This window comes from Lipophrys pholis, assembly GCF_963383615.2.
Source record: "Lipophrys pholis genome assembly, contig: SCAFFOLD_38, whole genome shotgun sequence".
NCBI lineage: Eukaryota > Metazoa > Chordata > Actinopteri > Blenniiformes > Blenniidae > Lipophrys > Lipophrys pholis.
The window spans coordinates 225052-243930 of record NW_028292246.1 but is presented as its reverse complement, the minus strand read 5'-3'; the positions used below and the strand labels follow the sequence as shown (position 1 = coordinate 243930).

Below are 18879 nucleotides of genomic sequence, written 5' to 3'. Positions count from 1 at the left end.
CACTATTAATCTACTTGCTGCTGTTGATGTTAGACCTAAAGCTTGGAGATGCTGGGGATTGAACCCAGGCTTTCTGTCAGAGCATCTCAGGAGTCAAAGTAGCCAAACTTTACATCGACTCTTGTGTAACCAGAGCAGAGTATCACTCAAACTGCGGGGGAGGGGCTCATGGACCAGAGCAGTTGTTTCACCTGACCTCTCCTGGTTGGACTGTGGTCAGTTGTAAGCATTGGTGGTTCAGTGGTAGAATTCACACCTGCCACACAGGAGGCACAGGTTCTGTTCCAATGCAACAGAACTTTTCCAAACCCTACTTTGTGAAGAGTTGACGTAAGTATCACTCCATGTTTTTTGGGGGTTTATTTCTTACTTGTCAACTGATGGTGCTTTTCCACTAGTACCTACTCAGCCCTACTTGACTCGCCTCGCTTTTGATGCTTTTCCACTACATGGTAGTACCTAGTACTTTCGTGGTACCTGCTCGGTTGAGGTTCCAAGCGAGCTGAAGCGACCGAAGTACTGAACCAAACTGTACAGACACATTTTGTACAGTGGAAACGGGGCTGAACAGTCACGAGTCACATGGACACTCACCTTGGCAAACACTTTGTGACCTGAGAGGGAGTGATTGGGAAGAACGTCTGTCCTGAAAGGACGTTTCTGATCTGAACCTGAGGGTTATCAGGAACCACACACAGAGAACCTTACACTCCCATAAACCACCTCTGAAGCATGTTGTTGTGGCCGAGAGGTTAAGGCGATGGACTAGAAATCCATTGGGGGCTCCCTGCGTAGGTTCGAATCCTGCCAACAACGTTGGTCAATGTTTTGTGAATTTAAGAGAAAGACTCTTCTTGTGGATTATTTTATAAAGTAAAACCTCTGATGTAGCGACTCCCTGAAATCCAAGGACCAGAGTCCCATGAAGACAGGTTCTCCTCTTCAGAGGGTCTCATCATGAGGACAAGTTGTAGGACCAGAATGAACTAAACAGCAAATATGTTATGGAAGGAAGATTTTGTTTGTATTTTAAAGTACACAACTGAATAAATACCTTAATAACTATAACTTAATAATACCTTGTGGAAGCCATGAAAGAAGAGACGGACAGAGTTGTCGAGTCGATTTTCTTTATTCTTTCCACACAGAACGACGGTCGTCCTGTCAAACATTTTACCCCGTGACATCACCGCACCTCCTCCTTTAACAGCTACCGCATCACCAACACACCCCTCACACGTCACAGACACACCCACTCCACTCTGAATGAGAGAACCTTTCCCAAAGGTACACCACACAGCCCCCCCCCCCCCCCCCCCCCTGAATGTTCAGAATGGTACCACCCAGACTTAAGTCCTGTTCAGAGGTCTTAGCACGCGGCCATAACGGCTGCGTTGCACCACCCCTGGAGGAGGTGCAGGTACCGGTCATGTGTTGTGATATTGTTGAGGCGCCGAAAGTCCCCACAAGGTCTCCAACTTCCTCCACCATGATAGTCCTTATCCTGCACCAGAGGCCAAGTGGCTCGAGCCGAGCACACCGCCGGCGGGAGCTGAAGCAGAAAAAGCTGGGTGAAGAGGAACGAAGTGTCATCTGATCCCAGCAGCGCCGACATATTTTCTATCAGCTCTGTGAGTTTACTGTCCCCCAAACCACTCCGCTCGTTCTTCCTGTGTGAGAATCTAACAAGAGCCTCTCTTTACATCCCATCTGAACTGAAACAACCATGGAATTGATCAGCTGGTCTCTCAATGCAATGGACCAAATTTAAAATTTTTTATGGAGAATCAGTCGGTAGGGTGCTCTCTCTCTCTCTCTCTCTCTCTCTCTCTCTCTCTCTCTCTCTCTCTCTCTCTCTCTCTCTCTCTCTCTCTCTCTCTCTCTCTCTCTCTCTCTCTCTCTCTCTCTCTCTCTCTCTCTCTCTCTCTCTCTCTCTCTCTCTCTCTCTCTCTCTCTCTCTCTCTCTCTCTCTCTCTCTCTCTCTCTCTGTCTCTCTCTCTATCTCTCTCTCTCTCCCCCTCTCTCTCCCCCTCTCCCTCTCCCTCTCTCTGTCTCTCTCTCTCTCTCTCTCTCTCTGTCTCTCTGTCTCTCTCTCCCCCTCTCCCTCTCTCTCTCTCTCTCTCTCTCTCTCTCCCCCTCTCTCTCCCCCTCTCCCTCTCCCTCTCTCTTTCTCTGTCTCTCTCTCTCTCTCCCCCTCTCTCTCTGCAGCAACTCAATCCAGAAGAGACTGGAACAAGAACACAGCTCCTTGGACCGCTTGGTTTCCTCACTCAGCTCATCTCACTCTGAGGGAAAAGTTGTTCTTGATGATAAAAAAGTTCTTCTGAGAACATCAGTCCTCATCACTTTCTGCAGAGGAACATAGAGAGTGAGCTACCAGCAGCTGCTCTCTGTGGAGGAGAACATCGGTCCTCACCTCCACCCTTTCTGACAGGGTGAAGGTGTGTGTGTGTGTGTGTGTGTGTGTGTGTGTGTGTGTGTGTGTGCACGTGTGTTCCATGACACAATTGGATGTGTATTTGATGTATTTATTTGATGTTTCACATTGTGGATTTGCTGTGAGATGTGAGGTGCAAGAGGAGCTGCAGGGTGTGTGAAGGAGGAGGCACAGGTGGAGGTGCAGGAGGAGGTGCAGGAGAAGGCGCAGAAGGAGATGTAAGAGGAAGGGTAGGAAGAGGCACAGGAAGTGTACAGGAGGAGGTGCAAAAGGAGGTGCAAGAGGAGGCACAGGAGGAGGCGCAGGATGTGTGCTGGAGGAGGTGCAGGGTGTGTGAAGGAGGAGGCACAGGAGGAGGTGCAAGAGGAGTCGCAGGATGTGTGTAGGAGATGGCGCAGGATGTGTGCAGGAGGAGGTGCAGGGTGTGTGAAGGAGGAGGCACAGGAGGAGGTGCAGGAGGAGGTGCAGGGTGTGTGAAGGAGGAGGCACAGGAGGAGGTGCAAGAGGAGGCACAGGATGTGTGCAGGAGATGGCGCAGGATGTGTGCAGGGTGTGTGAAGGAGGAGGCACAGGAGGAGGTGCAGCAGGAGGTGCAGGATGTGAGCAGGAGGAGGCGCAGGATGTGTGCAGGAGGAGCTGCCGGATGTTTGTGGGAAGAGCTGCAGGATAAGGTGGAGGAGGAGGTGCAGTAGGAGGTGCAGGAGGAGGCGCAGGATTGTGCAGGAGTTGCAGGAGGAGGCACAAGAGGAGCTGCAGGATGTGAGCATGAGCAGGCACATAAGGAGGCGCAGGGTGTGTGCAGCAGGAGGTGTAGGAGGAGGCACAACAGGAGGCGCAGGAGGAGGCGAAGAATGATGTGCAGGATGAGGCTCAGGAAAAGGCACAGGAGGAGGCACAGGAGACGCTGCAGGAGGAGGCACAGGAGGAGGTACAGAATGAGGTGGAAGAGGAGGCGCAGAAAGAGGCACAGGAGTGGGCGCAGGATTTGTGCAGGAGGAGGTTAAGGAAGAGGCGCAGGATAGTTCTATGGTAGAACTAGAAGCTCCGCCCACCTCACTACAACCTCCACTGGACTCTCTCCACCTATCAAGGCCAGCTGTCACTACAGGCTCAGAGGCTCAGGTGTTTTGTTGAGCTGCTGCTGCCCCCTGGTGACCGCTGTGTGACGGTGCAGATCACTCAGTGTGACCAACACACAGCGGAGGACTCATTTCACTTTCAAGACACAATCAGTCCAACGCTCTCTGTCCATGCAGCTCTCTCTCTGTGCTGTGGACACATCCTCAGGTGATGGAGGTGAAGGTGGTGAACAGCTCCTGCTCCACTCTACACAAGCTGAAAAACTCACACACACAGGACACACAGTGTCCTCTCTGCTCTCCTCAGTGGATCTTCAGGACACACAGTGTCCTCTCTGCTCTCCTCAGTGGATCTTCAGGACACACAGCGTCCTCTCTGTTCTCCTCAGTGGATCTTCAGGACACACAGCGTCCTCTCTGCTCTCCTCAGTGGATCTTCAGGACACACACTGTCCTCTCTGCTCTCCTCCACCTGAAGAGAGGACGGAACACAGGAGCCATCTTGGATGTTCTGTTAAAGAAGTGATTGGAGGTGAATTCATATGTTCTTGCAGAACGTCTCTTCAATCAAAGTTCTTGTTCCAGGACAGAAAATCTTTCCAGGGTAAAGGAGGAGTGACGGGGCAGAAAATAAAGAGCTTTGTCACAATCTAATGGAAGCTCAGTAAAAATGTAGAGAACATCATTTTAATGAATGTGTAAGGTTCTATTGAGATTTACAGGAGACCTCCGAAGTATTTCAGCATTTTCATTTTCATAATTTTTATGTTCTGAAGAGTCCATTTTTTTCCAGTTTGAGATTTTCTTCCAGTTTGAGAGCGAGCATTGAGAAGAAGACAAACTGTCTGAGGTATCTTTCCATAAATGATTGTGAAGTGTTGTTATTTCCAGTGTTGGACAGTGTATTCATTGTACTCCATGTACACACACCAACGACCCCTTGTATACTGGAAATGACAACTCCAGGTACATTTGTGTGGTTTTAAGAGTGTTGATAGTCTTCCTGGGGAAAACAAGTCAAATCAGGCTGCCTGCACTTCACACAGTCTGTCCTCTTCATGCTGACTTTGTCCTCTTCTAAATGGGACTAAACTGCTCTGTTGTCCGTCTCCTGTTTCAGTCTGATGTCTTCACCATCAGGAGGAAGAGTGTGTGTCCTCAGAAGCCTGGTTGTTTCCTTTAATGAAGATGAATACACTCTCCTTCAGGAGGACCTGCTAAGTTGATCACTGGATATTGTCCATGTAGCAGTGTTCCCTGCTTCTTCTTCAAATTCAACATTTATTCTGAAGAGTCTCCATAAGAATGAAAAATACATTAATGTCATTTTTAGTCTGAAGATAAATGACACCCCAAAATATTTGAACTTTTTAATACTTATGTTCTTTGAAAGAGAAATAAATGTTGACATTTATTTTAATGCATACAATATTTGCTACTTACAATGTAAAAAAAAAAAAGTAAAGTTTCTAGGTACTTTGAATCAAGTTTAAATATCGCATGTTGGCCTGTTAGGTTTAAGAAAATAGAACTTTTTCAAGACTTTGTGATTTGCTGCTTGATCTTGATAACTCAATAGTTCATCTGTTCATCCTGACATTTCCATCAGAACAAGAGTGTTGATTGGAGTTTGTACTGTAGGCAGATATACTGTGTGAGAATTAGGCCCTGAATATCCCAAAAGTAGTTTTTTTTTTCTAAATGTGTAAAACTGTGTACTCACATTATTACAGGTGTTAGAGAAATCTTCTCTATCATCATTAATTCATGTGTTTGTAGACATTGTTGTGCTGCATAAATTCTATCTGCTGGTGGAGAAACACTGGGTGTAAGGACAATGTGTGTGTGTTCTTAGATAAACCGCTTAATCTGCTGGAACTGTCTGTGCAGACTGACGCCCGGGGGATAGAAATGCATTGCGAGTCACTCATGATTACTAGATCAGGAAACGCCTATGCTTGTGTGAACCAACTGTGTGAATAAAAGCTGCAGGGAGACTGAAGCTGGACGGAGATATTCAGGAAGCTGAGTGAGTCAGACTTCATCTCCCCTTGCAAGTCAAAACTGTATGATGTGTGTGTTGTTCTTCACTCATCCGTATATTTGTCAGACTGCTATCGAAGAGTATTTTTCTGACACCTTCCTGTGTCCTGCTGCCTGGGCTCTCAGTCAGCTGGGACTGAATCTTCTCTTGGGGAGCCTGACAGAGCCAGCGTGTAACATGGCCTGGTGATTGGCTCAGCAGCGATGGGGGCGGAGCCTCCTCTTTGTGTGCAGGAGGCTTGGAGGGACAGGTTGAAGCTTGTCCTGTGCTGCCAGTGAAGCAATGCCAGGTTGAAAGAGCTCCTGTGAGGCGTCTGCCTCCAGTTTTCTCTTCACAACAACATGTTGGATTCATGTTCATGTTTATTTAAAGACTTTTCAAATTGTGTGGAAAAGTTGCTTTTCAGGCTCCCAGAATCAACCAATCCATCCACTGCAGCACTGCAGGACACTTTACCTGCAGAACACCTGCAGCACTGCTGTGGGATTTTGTGAGACGGAACTAAATCAGAGTGGTCTCTGGCACATGCCTGGACCACAAGCTGAGCCACTTGGTCCAGCCAGCGGCTCACAGGTTGATCCTCTGGACACTGCCCAGCTACTGAAGGAGGAAAGTCTAGTGGTTCTGACAAACTCCCCACTCCACCCAGATGTGGAGGCTAAAAGCAGCTTCACATGGGGAATCAACCTGATGTGACCTGAGATGTCTCGTCCTCGGTGGAACTGCTTTCTTCTCTCTTGGCCTCTTTTCTTTCTTTACCTTCTCTTCCTGCTCCACATCATCATCCTCTTCATCCGATTCTCCTTCACCCTCCTCATTCCACTCTTCCTCTCTCACTGCTCTCTCCCTCTGTTCACGTCCATCCTCCACCGCTGCTGCTGCTGCTAATGTAACAAGGGTTATGTGTTATTTAATTCCACTTGTTATGAATTGGGTTCAGAAATTATTTAAATGTCTCTATAGCGCCTCCCTTAGGAATTGTAGGTATATGCTGCTGCCAAGAGGCCAGCATTGTCAGTTCACCGGAGGTGTGCACGAGGTGGGTTGTTGCGCACAGTACAGCGTAGAAATACTTTATATTCATGTTCATTCTTGTTCATTATGTAATCGTGTGTGTATTGTATATTACCGGAGTGTTGCTTTTTATGTGTTTGATGTGTGTCTCACTAGTTTAAATGTGTATCTGTGTTTAATTCACTCTGTGGGCTAGCTTGGTAGCCTCCGGTAATGAATGTGTATTTCTGTTGTAGCGTGCTGCGTGTAAACGTCCATAGCGAGCCGTGAACCTGACCAGCACTTGTTTCATATCCAGGTACATATGTTCATTATTATTTGTGTGGCATTGTGTGGCATAATATCAGCATGGTCAGTTCACCGGAGGCGTGCACGAGCGTGCTGTGTGTCAACGTCCATAGCGAGCCGTGAACCTGACCAGCAATTCTTGTTTCATATCCAGGCAATAAACGACGACACAAAGACGGTTCCAGCCTCCCGTCTCATTAAATAATAAAACACAACGTAGAGTCGAGGAGTACTTGAGCCAGCCACCGGCAGAAAGTGTGGTTGTGCATGGTTACACACACTGCTGGACGGGACTTGGTGAGTGGGATTAACAAACTTATTTTCATATTAAGGATATTTTCTTCATTTATTTATTTTGTTTTATGGACATGGAGAGCATTATAGCAGAATTCTGCTGTTTTATGTTACTTTAGTGGATCAAAGGGTAAATTGGAACTTATTAAGTTCAAATAAGCTGGAACTTTAACAGACTTTTACTTCAATTTAAAGCCATGTAATGTGAGATATAAGTTACCTAAGCATATTATCCCGTTCATACACCAGGCCTTTTAAGGTTGGACCAGGAGAATTCTGACATTCCCTCAGAATTTGGACTCCAGGTTCAGGAAACCCGATGGCGAGCCACCTGAGGAACCATTGAACTGTGTGAGTCCTGAAAAGAAAACCCCCTTTTGCTGGAGGTTCTGTGGGTTCATCAAAAACTGGTATTTCTCCACACTCCTCTGCAACCTGCAGCGCTCTGGGAAACACAGGATTCATGCATGAAGGAAAAGAGACATTTGATTGTTCAGTCGTTTGCTGAATTAGTTTGAGTTGTGATTTTCCTTTTTTTTATTTTTGTCAATCATACATGAAATACAAAATGGTGTTAAATGAACTATGGTTGTGATTTCTGTGCAAAACTGAAATGGTTATTAATTGAAAAGAACCTTAATCAACTGGAATTAGAATTTTGGAACTAAAGAAATTAACTAAAACTAAACCATGAGTTAACTCGGATAGAAAAAGTGGAAAGACAAACCTTGAATTTAAATAACGTAATCCAAGTGTAACTATTATCTCAAAGCCTAAAGGGCTATTCCTCTAAAAAAAAAAAGGGAATTGGAACTTGTTCATTGTATGTCAACTGTCTGTTAATTACATGTCAACTGTTTCTGTTTTAATTTTATAAACTTAAGCCGGCAAAAATTCAAATTATTCTGTGGTCTGTGGTCTTTGAAGTATGTGGTACTCATTACTGCTCCAGTAGTCGAACCTAGCACTGACCCTAGTACTGATTTAGGCACTGTAATGACTCCAGAAGTGTTACATGGAGCTTTAATATAAAGTCTGACACTTTATTTGGAGGAAGAAGTTTTTTCTTCTCACAGGGCTGATATGGAATATCTTAAGGCCTCTTAAGGTTTCTGACTTATTAATACAGAGCCATCCTTGTGTGATCTTATCTGTGGAATGCACAGATGGGTCCTGGTCTCCTCTCACTCCTGTGTGCCCTCTGCCCTATATTATGCTCTATTGTCAGCCTGGGGTCACTCTATCAGTGATTAGTGGACTCTGGTGACTCCAGAGGAGCTGCTGTGGTGTCTATCCTACTGTTTCTAAATGTTTGGCTGAACCCAGACCTTGGGGAGAGGAGATGAGGAGAGAAGAGCTTTAAGTAAGGAGCAGGAGGTGAGACAATGATGTGTCCACATGTTCATGGAGAATGGAATTCCTGCTGCAGCTTTGAATAAACACCCTTTGCATCAAGTCACTGTCTGTCTTCATTCATCCCTCTGAAACTGCACATCACCGGGGAAGCAAGGAAAATATTCTTTACAGATCGGCGTCACGGACAGGATTTAACAAGACGGTTCAACATGTGGCTCTTCAGCTCCTCTGTAGCGGCTCCCTGAAGCTTCACTGAATCACACTGAAATCAACATTGTTTCTTATTTTTATTCTATTTACACACCAGGGTCATTTTCAAAAGGACTCTCCTCTTTTGGCTAAAAAGGTTGTTTTTTTTGTTTGTTTTGATTAAAAAGGCACAACAACTAAAAAAAACCTAAAATGACTCAAATGTTTAAATATAAAAATCTTACAACATTGTGGGGAAACACGAGTACTGCTGCTTGAAAAGGAGCCAGAATGGTGAAAACAGCTGAAATGTTGAAATCATCTCCAAAATGTTGAACTTGAAAGATGAAACAGGTTCAATCAAACATGTGGCACTGAAACGTTCACCATCCTGGACTGACAGGTTTTGTGCTTTTATCTGATTCTATATGAACCTTTAAGAGCTGGGTCGGCCTCCATTCAAAGGTTCAAGGTGAATTTGATTCTTAGTAATACTGCATTACTCCACACATGCTTTTGAGTATCGTTGCCTTTTTCCACACGTACTTTTAATCCCCCAACCCACTGAGAAGCAGAACCCAGTGGGTAAAACACAACAGTTTGCTACTATCAGGGTTTATCTACTCTGATCTCCCTTGCAGAATCTTTCATTGATCACTGTTGTAATTAGGGACGGGAAGATCAGAAACAGCTTTTATACTATTATACTAAATGTTTACATCCTCATCGCTCTAATGAGCCACCAAGAAAATCCGGTCCGACTGTCGTATGGCTCCTGCAGGACTTGCCAGATCGCTCTCCCTTACAGGGTTCTTACCTTTCTCTCTCTGCTCAGGTTCTGAACCTTATTGTGGTGGAATTAGGGAGGGGAATTCAGAAACACAGCAGTCACATCGACACTGTGTTCCCTGATGTGTTTAAGTCCCCGCCACCCTGATGTGTCCACTGAGGAAAACCACTGGGAAGCAGTTCACTGAGGCTGGAGTCCTACTTTCTGTGTGTTAATAAGAGGAAGTGAATGTGTCTGTCTGTGGGTCCTGTGTCTGGACTGTAAGACAAGATTTATAAAAGAGACTAAATGGCTGAAAGGACTAAGAATAAGACGTTTAAACACCCAAAACACCGACAAATGAAGAAATAAAACTCAATAAAACAAGCAAATCAAACTGGTTTAAACAGCTGTACTGAATGATTCACTGGAAAAAGCAATGGAGTCAAATAAATGTCTGAAAATGTTTAAAATGCCTAAAAAGTTCTAAAAAGAGTGTGTGTATGAGTTTTTTGTGTGTATGTTTGTACGCTGTTTATTTATGTGTATGTATGCTCTTTATTTGTGTGTGTGTGTGTGTGTGTGTGTGTGTGTGTGTGTGTGTGTGTGTGTGTGTGTGTGTGTTCTTTATTTGAGGAACGAGGATGAGGAAGTGGTGTGTCTCTGGACAAGAGCTCACAGGAAGTGTGTGGGCGCGCAGCTTTTGTGCACCATCAGTATGTTTCCAATACAAGCCCCTCCCACCCCAACCCCATGTGCTCTCTCTCTCTCTCTCTCTCTCTCTCTCTCTCTCTCTCTCTCTCTCTCTCTCTCTCTCTCATGGGAATCTAGTTTGTCAATTTGAATGAGAACTGAAACACAACGTTGTTCTATAAAACATCAAATATTAAGTGAAACCTCCAGACAGAGACGAGGGGATGAATTACTGTGGCCGTGAGGTTTCCTTCTCTCATCTGAATTCTCATCCAGCCAGTCGCTCTGAGGGAGTTCAACCCAAACAATAACAAAGTCATCAATGAATCTAAATGATCCTTCTGTTTTCCAAGAAGTGCTCACTTCAATGCAATGAGAGTTCCTCTGTGATTCTATGAGGTTCTCCAGATTGCCTCCTTACCTCCCCACCCACTCACACAGTCACAGACTGGGTTACGTTTCAGGTGGGGTAAGGTGGAGTCAATGGATGCCAGACACCGCTGTGGAACCAACAACTCATTGATTTAGCCAAAACAGAAAGTCAAAGAACAAAAGAACTCTAAATCCTGTCAAAAAGATTGCCTCTATCTCTAAAAAGTCTTTCTCTTCTCTCTCAATCTGTGAACCTCTCAATCTTCTAGAATGGGCTGGTCATTATCCAAGAGATCTGATTGGTCAGGAGGCAGAGCTTTAATGCTCCTTGATCTCTGATCCAGAACATAACCTGCTCCGGAGCAGGTTAGAGGTTCAGAAAGTTCCCACAGTGATTTAGCAGGTAAGAAGTGAACCAGCGTGGCAGTACAGAAACTCAGAGTTACGCTGAAGTTACGTCCATAAGAGAAGATCCTGATTCCTGGTCCAGGACTCTGGTTAATCCACCAGGAAGGTCCAATCAGCTCAAGTGTAACATTCTGTGTTAGTTTGAAATCACCATGGAAGAATTCCCTCAAGACTCTCAGACGCTGGACTCTCAGACTCTCAGACTCTCAGACTCTGGACTCTGGACTCTCAGACTCTCAGACGCTCAGACTCTGAGAATTCTGAGACTCTGGATTCTCAGACTCTCAGACTCTCAGACTCTGGACTCAGACTCAGACTCAGACTCTGGATTCTCAGACTCTCAGACTCTCAGACTCTCAGACTATTGGACTCTGAGACTGTGGACTCTCAGACTCTCAGACTCTCAGACTCTCAGACTCTCAGACTCTCAGACTCTGGACTCTGGACTCTCAGACCCTCAGACTCTCAGAATCAACATTCTGTTATCTGCAGGCGTCTTGGACTCTAAATCACAGATGCTATGTTCTCATGACTGGTGTGTATTTGTGACAGCCTCGTCAGATTCAAATGTTTTTAGAATAGTTTTACAATATTGTCTTGTTTTCATCAAACCACATATTTCAAGTAATTCAAACAGTTTGTGGTTTGTACCGTTTATATTGATGATTGTGTTTGAATGAGACACATTCTTGTGTTCTTATAATGGTGATTTCTGTGCCTAGAGGAGCTCATATTTCATCACTTCCCCTCTGAAACATTTCTGCTCTTCCTGAGTAGAACGGAGGAAACACGTGATTTATGTGAAAGCAACTCCCCCACTGGGCCCCGCATGCTGCTTCCTCCTCTGGGTGTGTGAGAGAGAGCAGGACAGAGAATGTTGAGGTTGTTAGACATCAGAGACCGACTGAGAAGGACGAAGACGGACGAAGAGCAGCTTCTTCTCTCCACAAGTTTCCTCACACATGGAAAAGTGTCTGTAAGAAGAAGAGAAGAGAGTTCAGGTGAGAATCTGTCAGCTCTTTAGAAGCTTCCACAACGGAGCAAAAGACTTTCTAACTTCTCTTTTTCTCTTTCATTCACACCATCACAAACCTCTGACAGCTGCTTTCTTCTTCTTCACCTGTTGGACAAACATTTCATCCTCCATTTAACTCCTTTCTTCACTTCTTTTCTTCTCCATGGAGAAACTCTGAAAACATTCAGCAGTGGGCGGGGCTTCAGCCCTCCTTCACTCTGATTGGCTCAAGTTTGTGTTCGTCTAAAACACACGCACACACGCACACACACACACACACACACACGACTCAATCATCTCATTATTTATCATCCAGACACTTCATTTTTCCCCTGAAACCTCCAACTGACATTAATCCTATTGATTGTTGTATTTTTCATGTTTCTATGTTTTCTTCTCTCATCTTATTTCCTCTGTTTGTTCATTATTTATGCTTCTTGTTTTTCTTCTCTCTGTTTTGTGTGTGTGTGTGTGTGTGTGTGTGTGTGTGTGTGTGTGTGTGTGTGTGTGTGTGTGTGTGTGTGTGTGTGTGTGTGTGTGTTGAGCAGGTTGGTGTGTTTCTCTCTGTCTGACTCAACATGTGGGACGTGGATGAAGAAGACCCACCAGAGTGTGTGGACAGGTAAGAGACGTCCCCCCCTCCTGCATTCAGTCAAACAGCAAACAGAAGAATGGACACTAAATGTAAACTCCATAGAAAGATGAAATGTAGTAAAAGTGGCTCTGCTGTATTGACACGTCTCAAGGCTCAGTGATTTCAAGTCATCCAAAGTGAGCTGAAGTGATTTCAACAGGCAGCAGAAAAAGAGCTGCAGTAAAGGACATGAGGTGCAGAGACATTCCACCGTCCCCATGATCAGTCCCAATGTGATCATGAAAGACACAAGGACAAGCAGTGGAAAGGACAAAGACTAGAAGATCATGTGTTGTCTTTCTGGTCAGAGTTTCTAACTCCTCTTAACCTGATCCAAGGTCAGAGCAGTGTCACCTTCCCAACAGGGAGTTTAAAGGAAGTGGACGTCTCCACATGACACTGAAGTCCAAACGTCCCACATCACTAACTTACAGTTTGGTCCACAAAGATTTGTCCAGAGACAAAGTTTGTCTCATTTTGTTCTGTATATTACCACAGGAAATAGAAATGAAACCCTCCAGACTTCAGCTTTAATTCAGTGGCTTCAACTAAAACATCCCATAACAATGTGAGGAACTAAAGGATTTGAACACAATCCCTTCATGTCAGAGGCTCAAAAGTCACTGAACCAATGAAATAAGAGAGAATCAATCCTTCATCTCTCACACTTGTTGAAAAGCCTTTGCAGGCAATGACTGGCTGAAGTTGTGAACTCATGACGTCAGCAGGCGCTCGCTGGGTTTCCTCTATTTTAATGCTCTTCCAGGCTTCACCGCAGAGCCGCTCACTTGATGTTGCTTTGTGGGCCTTTCTAATCCAAGTTTAATCTGTAAGAGGAGAAATTCAGGTTCTATTGGATTGAGATCTGGTGACTGACTGGGCCTTTCTAACCCAAGTTTAATCTGTAAAAGGAGAAATTCAGAATACAGATTATTGTGGGAAAAGTCAGAGTCAAGATGAGATGCTACTACTTTTCCAGGAACTTTGAAACAAATGGCAGATTGGAAATGACATGAAGCTTATTGAAGTTCTTTCATCAAACATATTTTTACTGATCAATTCCTGAAAACTTTTCCAGAAGAAAATAACATTAATGTTCTTTTGTTGAAAACAGGAAATGAAATGATAAGAACCAAGTGTGATCTGTTGATCTAATACAACATTTTGTGTGTGTGTGTGTGTGTGTGTGTGTGTGTGTGTGTGTGTGTGTGTGTGTGTGTGTGTGTGTGTGTGTGTGTGTGTGTGTGTGTGTGTGTGTGTGTGTGTGTGTGTGTGTGTGTGTGTGTGTGTGTGTGTGTGTGTGTGTGTGTGTGTGTGTGTGTATAGAGGTGAGAAGCTCAGACACACAGCAGGGTCTTCAGTATCCAGCAGCTTGTCTATGAAGAGTGACTGGTCAAAAGCTACACCACCAGTCTTCAGTACTGAACCTGGACCTTCAGACACAAAGTAAGAAACTCTTTCTTTTCTTTTCTTTCCTCAAAACCAGAGTGAGAGAAGTTGTGCTCACTCTAAGATTCACTTCCAGTATTTTAGTACAAGAGTCCAAACTGCAAACTGAGCAGCAAAGTCTGATCCTACACTCTTTCAAAAGTCCTATTTTGATGATGAATCTGCTGGTTTCAAAGTTTGAAGACAAGATTTGAAAGTTGTCAGTGATTGGATGATTTGGATGTTGGTTGAGAAGAAGCTCCAGAGTTGCTGGCTGAAGGCTCTGGACCTCCTGATGTTCATCCAGGCTGGAGGTCAGTGAGGCTGAGAGAGGAGGTCAGAGAAGTACTGTGGACGTTGGTGAGACGTGAAGGAGGAGGGTGAGGGAAAGAGGAGATCAATGAGGTACAGAGGGAGGAGCTTCATCAGGAACTTGAATGTCTGGAAAAGAATCGTGAAGTGAAGCTGTTGAACTGAAGTCAGTGGAGTTTCTGGAGAAGCAGTGTCATGTGAAGGATGGAAGGTGTTCTGATGATGATTCATACAGAAGAATTTGACAGCAGGTGGAGTTTCTGGAGGATTTGAGAGGGAGAGCAGAGAGAAGGAAACAGGTGGAGGTGACCAGGGTGTGGAGCAGTGTGGAGATGCTGCTGGGTGAGAGGGAGGAACAACAGTGCTTGATGTTACCAGGGTGGAAATATGCTGACTCAGTCATTCTATTGATGTGGGTTGGAAATAACAGAGTGCTGTCGAGGAAGACACCCAGAGTCCTCACCCTGACTGGAGGGGAACCAGAGGAGCTGTCCATGATGGAGGACAAACTAGGAACTTTAATGGACCTGAATCATATGAGAAGAACTTCTTTATCACTGCTGAGTTTGATCAATTAGAAGAAGAACCAGGACTTGATGTCCTGTAGATAGTCACTGATGGAGGTGGGTGGGAGGGTGAAGTTGGTTTGGTGGAGACGTAGAGCTGAGTGTCGTCTGCATCGCAAAGAAACTTCATGATGTATTTATGAGAAACATGGGCAAGTGGAGGAGATGGACAATGAAGAAGGTGGGACCAAGTACAGAGCCCTGGGGAACACCAGAGGAGAGGGGGATGGGGGGGATGGAAAAGATTTGAACTGAATGAACTCAATGCAACTAAAGACAAATCTGTATGTTGCTTGTTACTCTTTGTCCCTGTCCTCTCACTTCATCACTTTCTGTCTTTGAACCTTCAACCAGAAGAACAGAAAGTCTCCTCTGAGTCTGGTTCTATAGAAGGTTTCCTCTTCTGAGACTGGTTCTGCAGGTTTCTTCCTCTGAGTCTGGTTCGACAGAAAGTCTCCTGCTCTGAGTCTGGTTCTACAGAAAGTCTCCTCTGAGTCTGGTTCTACAGAAGGTTTCCTCCTCTGAGACTGGTTCTGCAGGTATCTTCCTCTGAGTCTGGTTCGACAGAAAGGCTCTTCCTCTGAATCTGGTTCTCCAGAAGGTTTCCTCCTCTGAGACTGGTTCTACAGAAAGTCTCCTCTGAGTCTGGTTCGACACAAAGTCTCTTCCTCAGAATCTGGTTCTCCAGAAGGTTTCCTCCTCTGAGTCTGGTTCTACAGAAAGTTTCCTCCACTGAGTCTGGTTCGACACAAAGTCTCCTCCTCTGGGTCTGGTTCTACAGAAAGTCTCCTCCTCTGGGTCTGGTTCTACAGAAAGTCTCCTCCTCTGAGTCTGGTTCTACACTTTTCTTCCTTTTAAATGTTTTTTCTTTGTACTGTTGTTTTTACTTGCTGTGGTGGAACAGTTGTGTTTTTTCTCTGTAGAAGTACCTTGAGATTATTGTGGTTCTCTATGAATTGAATCAAATGGAATTGAATGGAACCAATCCAGTGATGTGATGGACAGTCTGATGGATGTCAGTCTGAGGAGGAGGAGGAGGAGGAGGAGGAAGAGGAGGAAGAGGAGGGTAAAAGTCCAGAGTCAGCTGCAGTCAGGTGGTTGATGGTGATTCTGATGAGAGTTTCTGTTTCTGAGCTTCATTGAGGAAAACCAGACTGGAACTGTTCATACTGATTATTGTGGGAAAAGTCAGAGTCCAGATCAGATGCTACTACTTTTCCAGGAACTTTGAAACAAATGGAAGATTGGAAATGACATGAAGCTTATTGAAGTTCTTTCATCAAACATATTTTACTGATCAAGTCCTGAAAACTTTTCCAGAAGAAAATAACATTAAAGTTCTTTTGTTGAAAACAGGAAATGAAATGAGAAGAACCAAGTGTGATCTGTTGATCTAATATAGCATTTGTGTGTGTGTGTGTGTGTGTGTGTGTGTGTGTGTGTGTGTGTGTGTGTGTGTGTGTGTGTGTGTGTGTGTGTGTGTGTGTGTGTGTGTGTGTGTGTGTGTGTGTGTGTGTGTGTGTGTGTGTGTGTGTGTGTGTGTGTGTGTGCGCAGACGTGAGAAGCTCAGACACACAGCAGGGTCTTCAGTATCCAGCAGCTTGTCTATGAAGAGTGACTGGTCCAAAGCTACACCACCAGACTTCAGTACTGAACCTGGACCTTCAGACACAAAGTAAGAAACTCTTTATTTTCTTTTATTTCCTCAAAACCAGAGTGAGAGAAGTTGTGCTCACTCCAAGATTCACTTCCAGTATTTTAGTACAAGAGTCCAAACTGGACTTCTGGAGAAGCAGTGTCATGTGAAGGATGGAAGGTGTTCTGATGATGGCTCATACAGAAGAACTTGACAGCAGGTGGAGTTTCTGGAGGATTTGAGAGGGAGAGCAGAGAGAAGGAAACAGATGGAGGTGACCAGGGTGTGGAGCAGTGTGGAGAAGCTGCTGGGTGAGAGGGAGGAGCAACAGTGCTTGAGGTTACCAGGGTGGAAATATGCTGACTCAGTCATTCTATTGATGTGGGTTGGAAATAACAGAGTGCTGTCGAGGAAGACACCCAGACTCCTCACCCTGACTGGAGGGGAACCAGAGGAGCTGTCCATGATGGTGGACAAACTAGGAATTTTAATGGACCTGAATCATATGAGGAGAACTTCTTTGTCACTGCTGAGTTTGATCAATTAGAAGAAGAACCAGGACTTGATGTCCTATAGATGGTCACTGATGGAGGTGGGTGGGAGGGTGGAGGTGGTTTGGTGGAGACGTAGAGCTGAGTGTCGTCTGCATAGCAAAGAAACTTCATGATGTATTTATGAGAAATATGGACAAGTAGAGGAGATGGACAATGAAGAAGGTGGGACCAAGTACAGAGCCCTGGGGAACACCAGAGGAGAGGGGGATGGGGGGATGTAAAAGATTTGAACTAAAGGATTTTTAACTTTAAAGTTATTCCACCAGAATCCATTTGGGAAACATGAAAAATGTAGGATCCAGTTTCAGTTGTTGATATTCATCTCTAATACATTAATACCTTTCTGAATGGAATTGGTCATGACACTCACACAAACACATAATTCCAGCATTTAAATTTAAAGGAACATACCAGTGTGTTGACCTCTTGCTGATTAATGATCAGTTTCACAACATTTAAGAATATTCTGGAGGTTCTAATCCTCTTTCTCTGAGAAAGTCCAGTCTTTTATTTTGGACTGAATCAATCCAGTGTTGATCATTTTGCTTCAGCTTCTGCGACGCCATCTTTGATATCCCAGAAACCCTTGTGGCAGATTTCCCAAGATGATGTCAGTTAGGAAACATCAACACAGTTTGATGTTTTGTTTGTAAACATCAACTTTGGTGGATCGATTTGGGAAACTGCAGGTTGGAAATGAGTCCAAATGAGTGTTGATGGTCTTGTTTTGGTGTTTTGGTTTATTCTCTCTGCAGAAGGGAGATGTTTTATAGGAAGTAGATTTTGAAGATTGTTTTTCTGGTAGAGTAACTTTAAATGTAGAACTACAGTTTATAACTATTAGATATCCTCACAGTATTTTCACAAAGTCTGACTGAGAGAATCAAAGTCTCAGTTCTTCCATGTATCTTCCATTGTTCCAGTCAGTCTGTTCCTGATGTTGTGTTTGTTTTTAGCTCTGACTCTGGGTTTCCATCCAGCTGTGTGTCCATGAAGAGTGACTGCTCTATGTGGGAACCCTTAACCTTTAAATGTGGAGCAGGAAGTGGTGATGAGGGGTGAGAATCAGTGTTTGTCTCAGGATTCCTCATCACACCACACAGCAGCTTTAACAAAGTCAACATGTTTCTGCAGCGTGAGCCAGCAGAGCTCCCAGCTTCTCCCTGGTGGCTCCGCCCCTCAGCATCAAAGACATCTGGACTCCACATTTATGGTGAGAACACGTCTCCATTCAACACTTTACTGTCACATCATGAGACAGAAGAAGCTGCTGTGACTTCCAGCTGAAACATGAAACAGACACTCAGCTTATTAGATCCATTCAGGTCCAAAGTGAAACAGTCCAACCTTCATCCAGCTTCCAGTCTTCACTGATGCTTGAAGCTGCTTCTGCTGGAGATCCCACATGAAGTGTGATTTGGCTTCACATGTTGTCCATCCTGCTCTCTGCACTGGATTTACACTCACATCTCAATCTGGCTTCCGTTTCAGCTCAAAGTCAACTCCAGATGTTTCTCTGTTCCAGCTGCTGGAGGACCACATGGTGACTTTCATGAAGAAGGAGCTGAAGAAGATGAAGAAGCTCCTGAGTCCAGATTACCCAGCATGCTCAGAGAGTGAGAGGGAGGATGAGGATGAAGAGCAGAGGAGCAGCAGAGAGTCATTTCTGAGGATCACCCTGGACTTCCTGAGGAGGATGAAGCAGGAGGAGCTGGCTGAGCGTCTGTGGAGCAGTAAGAGGATTTGATCTCACTTCACAGGATGGAGATGAAAGCTGAAATCAAACATCAA

The 18879-nt window shown here is 44.8% G+C and overlaps 2 protein-coding genes across 5 annotated transcripts in view; both read left to right on the top strand.

Moving 5' to 3' along the window:
- Positions 1-18879, top strand: part of LOC308128052 (NLR family CARD domain-containing protein 3-like) — a 268285-nt gene that overhangs the window by 164856 nt on the left and 84550 nt on the right. Inside the window, exons 2-8 of one of the 4 annotated variants that reach the window (XM_080493727.1) lie at positions 11863-11944; positions 12507-12580; positions 13919-14038; positions 16454-16573; positions 18045-18146; positions 18223-18301; positions 18614-18821. In XM_080493727.1, the coding sequence (XP_080349853.1) occupies positions 12537-12580; positions 13919-14038; positions 16454-16573; positions 18045-18146; positions 18223-18301; positions 18614-18821 (673 nt within the window). In that variant the 5' untranslated portion in view covers positions 11863-11944; positions 12507-12536. Of the gene's footprint in view, positions 1-11777; positions 11945-12506; positions 12581-13918; positions 14039-16453; positions 16574-18044; positions 18147-18222; positions 18302-18613; positions 18822-18879 lie in introns of those variants that run through there. The other 3 variants (XM_080493728.1, XM_080493729.1, XM_080493724.1) reach the window with 3 other exon arrangements.
- LOC308128051 (protein NLRC3-like) overlaps positions 1-18879 on the top strand; it is a 200404-nt gene that overhangs the window by 164921 nt on the left and 16604 nt on the right. The window lies entirely within an intron of this gene.